Here is a 2,816-nt window from a genome sequence, read left to right on the forward strand (position 1 = left end):
ATACTTCTTTTTGCTCTGGAACTATACGTCTTTGGCCCGAATATACGAGCATCAGAGTGCCCTTTAGTTATCTATCTTCAGCTTCCTCATCATCAAGTTGTTGCAACCTAATTTGATGCATTTATTGTTGTGATCCAAACCGATTAATATGAATACTCCTCTCTTCATCACAACTCGCCATTGATGATTATGAAATTTAAAATCGAGAAAAAAATAAAGAAATAGGTAAAATCTATGTAGAAGTAGGTGTGAGTAATTCGATGAAGTAAAGGGGCGTATATATAGGAATGAAATAGAGGAAAATAGTCGTTAAACGATATAGTGTCCATCGAGCAATGGGGATTACATCGCCAACGATCATCATAGTATCACCAGTGCTATAGTGGATATCTATCGATAGAAAGACTCCCTTAATTGTTTTCATAGTGGTGCAACTAGTTTGTTATGCCACCTAGTATGACAAATAGTATTCTCGCCTTTGTTCGTATTTTAGTCTTTTTCTATTGATTTTTTAATCTGATTTTTGAAATCCTGCTATTTTGTTCATTAGATCATCGTATTCTTTTGTTAACATGTCGTTTTTGATAACATGTTTGACTTATGTTGTTTCTGAATTTACATGAATCATGGTTTATGTTCTTTTCTGGATTTTTTTATGATCCAACTGTATGTGTTATACTTTTTTGTGTGTGATATCTACTGTGTACAGTACAACACCAGCAGAAGCAGAGTGAGAAAACCGGATCCGATTTGAAGAAAAAAGGGAAAAAACAACGAAACTGATTTTGATTTATTCTTATATGTTAATTGGATAAAAGGGCCGTTCTAGAATATAAAAAATAGACATGAGGTTACTCGCACGTGGGATGGACCAGGAAATAACATTTCTGATCCAAAATCATATTTTTAGACTAGCAAGTAAACTTGTTGGATGAGTATGACCACTGATTAAACGGATTCTATAAGTAGGATTAATCAGTAATTTCTGGATATTATTTTGATTCACGATGCAAACTTTGAAACCAAGATATAAATTTAGGTAGGAGAACTTTCAACATATTTTGGATCACAACAATTCTCGATCACTTGGTCAACTCTTAGCCAGCTTAAAGACTTCGACTCTTTTTGCTTTGATAATTACTCATCTGACGTACTGAATTGATCACTCGGACGGTGGCGGCTTCAATACTGTGTGCAGAAATCAAAAGCCGGAAAACTCCACGAGAGCACGAGTAGTTGACCTCGAAAACCTCCGAAAAGAGTTTGAGACAAAAACCTTAATTCGTGTTAACATACAATAATACAGCCTAATGATGGATGTAGTCAACTTAACTCGTCACATCTCACCATGCGATGATCAACTTGATGAATAATTATATTTCTCTCTGGATTTTTCACTCATTGCTTTAGGGGTATGGGTTGGAGGAGCTGTTCAGAGCCAGTTTGGTAGAGTGAATCAATCAATCTGCTCTTGGGGCAGTCCCTATCCAGTATTAGGAAGAAGAAAAGAAAAGAAGAAAAAAAACTGATTGCGGTTTTTTCCTTGCTTACCCACAAATATATCCATCATCCTCTTGCAATATCAAATAAAACCCACCAACTAATCCGCTCTAGCATGCAATTTATGCATGTTACAGTTGACATCTAAAACCATTGACTTAATTACTCTTCTCTCTTTCTCCTCCCCCGGCAACCCCTCCTCCTCTTTCTCTCAATTAGTCTCTCTATTCCCTGACACCCAATTCCAGTGATCTAGCAGTATAAATTTCTAAATCAGTTGTACCAAATTCAATCTCCCTGTGTGCTTCTTCCCGCGGTCTACTGAAGTAGCTAGGAGCAGATCAATGAACAGCACAGATCTAAACTCCGGAGGAGGATTACTCACTGAAAAGATTGGCGGTTTTGGTTATGGTGTTGCAGTCTCCGTCGGCATTCTCTTCCTCATTACAACCATTACTCTAGCTTCTTACTTCTGCACTCGTGGCAACAACATTTCTTCTCAAGATGGTCATCATCAAAATCCCAACACCCATTTTTATCCTCATCACACGATACACATCATTGATAATACTAATGCTCAGAACCATGAAGTAGGTTTAGATGAAACAACTCTATCAACTTACCCAAAACTTTTATACTCTCAAGCTAAAAAACATCTTCATAATCATCATAAAGATACATCTACAAATTCATGTTGTTCAATTTGTTTAGCGGATTATAAACCAAATGATATGCTTAGATTGTTACCAGATTGTAATCATCTTTTTCATCTAAAATGTGTTGATCCTTGGTTAAAGCTTCATCCTACTTGTCCTGTTTGTCGTACTACTCCTGTTCCGTCCCCTATGTCTTCTCCAATGGCTACTCCTCTCGCTGAGGTTGCTCCTTTATCAATGCATCGTGTATGATCATCAAAAAATGAAATTTTTTGCCTGAATCTGTCCTTGTAAGTTCATACTTCATAGTTGATAATTTATTTATTTTACATTAAATTAAAATTAATTAATGCCGTGTACATCATGTAGTTAATTTCTACCATTTTATATGGGTCAACCATCTTTTGTAATTTATACATCATGCAGTAAAATTTATGTATCTATTAATTTTTATTTCAGATGCAATCATTTTATTTTTAATCCAATAGGTTTTACAAGTCATTTACGTGTATATCTCTTCATTAATTTTCTCTATACATGCAGAGGTGAAAATCGAACTCGCATACTGCTATACACTCTACGGCATGCAAAAAATAACATTCACTACCACAAAGTATTGGTTAATTTTATGACAAGTAGAAATTAGTGAAGAATACAAAT

At 35.3% G+C, this 2,816-nt stretch overlaps 1 protein-coding gene across 1 annotated transcript; it reads left to right on the plus strand.

Moving 5' to 3' along the window:
* Window positions 1-1,405: 1,405 nt before the first annotated feature.
* LOC113323420 (RING-H2 finger protein ATL70-like) lies at window positions 1,406-2,609 on the plus strand. Its single transcript, XM_026571724.1, has one exon. It carries the CDS (start codon window positions 1,845-1,847, stop codon window positions 2,406-2,408), a length of 564 nt encoding a protein of 187 aa, XP_026427509.1. The 5' UTR covers window positions 1,406-1,844; the 3' UTR covers window positions 2,409-2,609.
* Window positions 2,610-2,816: the final 207 nt, after the last annotated feature.

Source organism: Papaver somniferum, chromosome 11 (assembly GCF_003573695.1).
Source record: "Papaver somniferum cultivar HN1 chromosome 11, ASM357369v1, whole genome shotgun sequence".
Classification (NCBI taxonomy): domain Eukaryota; kingdom Viridiplantae; phylum Streptophyta; class Magnoliopsida; order Ranunculales; family Papaveraceae; genus Papaver; species Papaver somniferum.

Excerpts from the sequence above, each read along its gene's own strand:
- LOC113323420 (XM_026571724.1), top strand. The coding sequence starts at position 1,845 with ATGAACAGCACAGATCTAAACTCCGGAGGAGGATTACTCACTGAAAAG.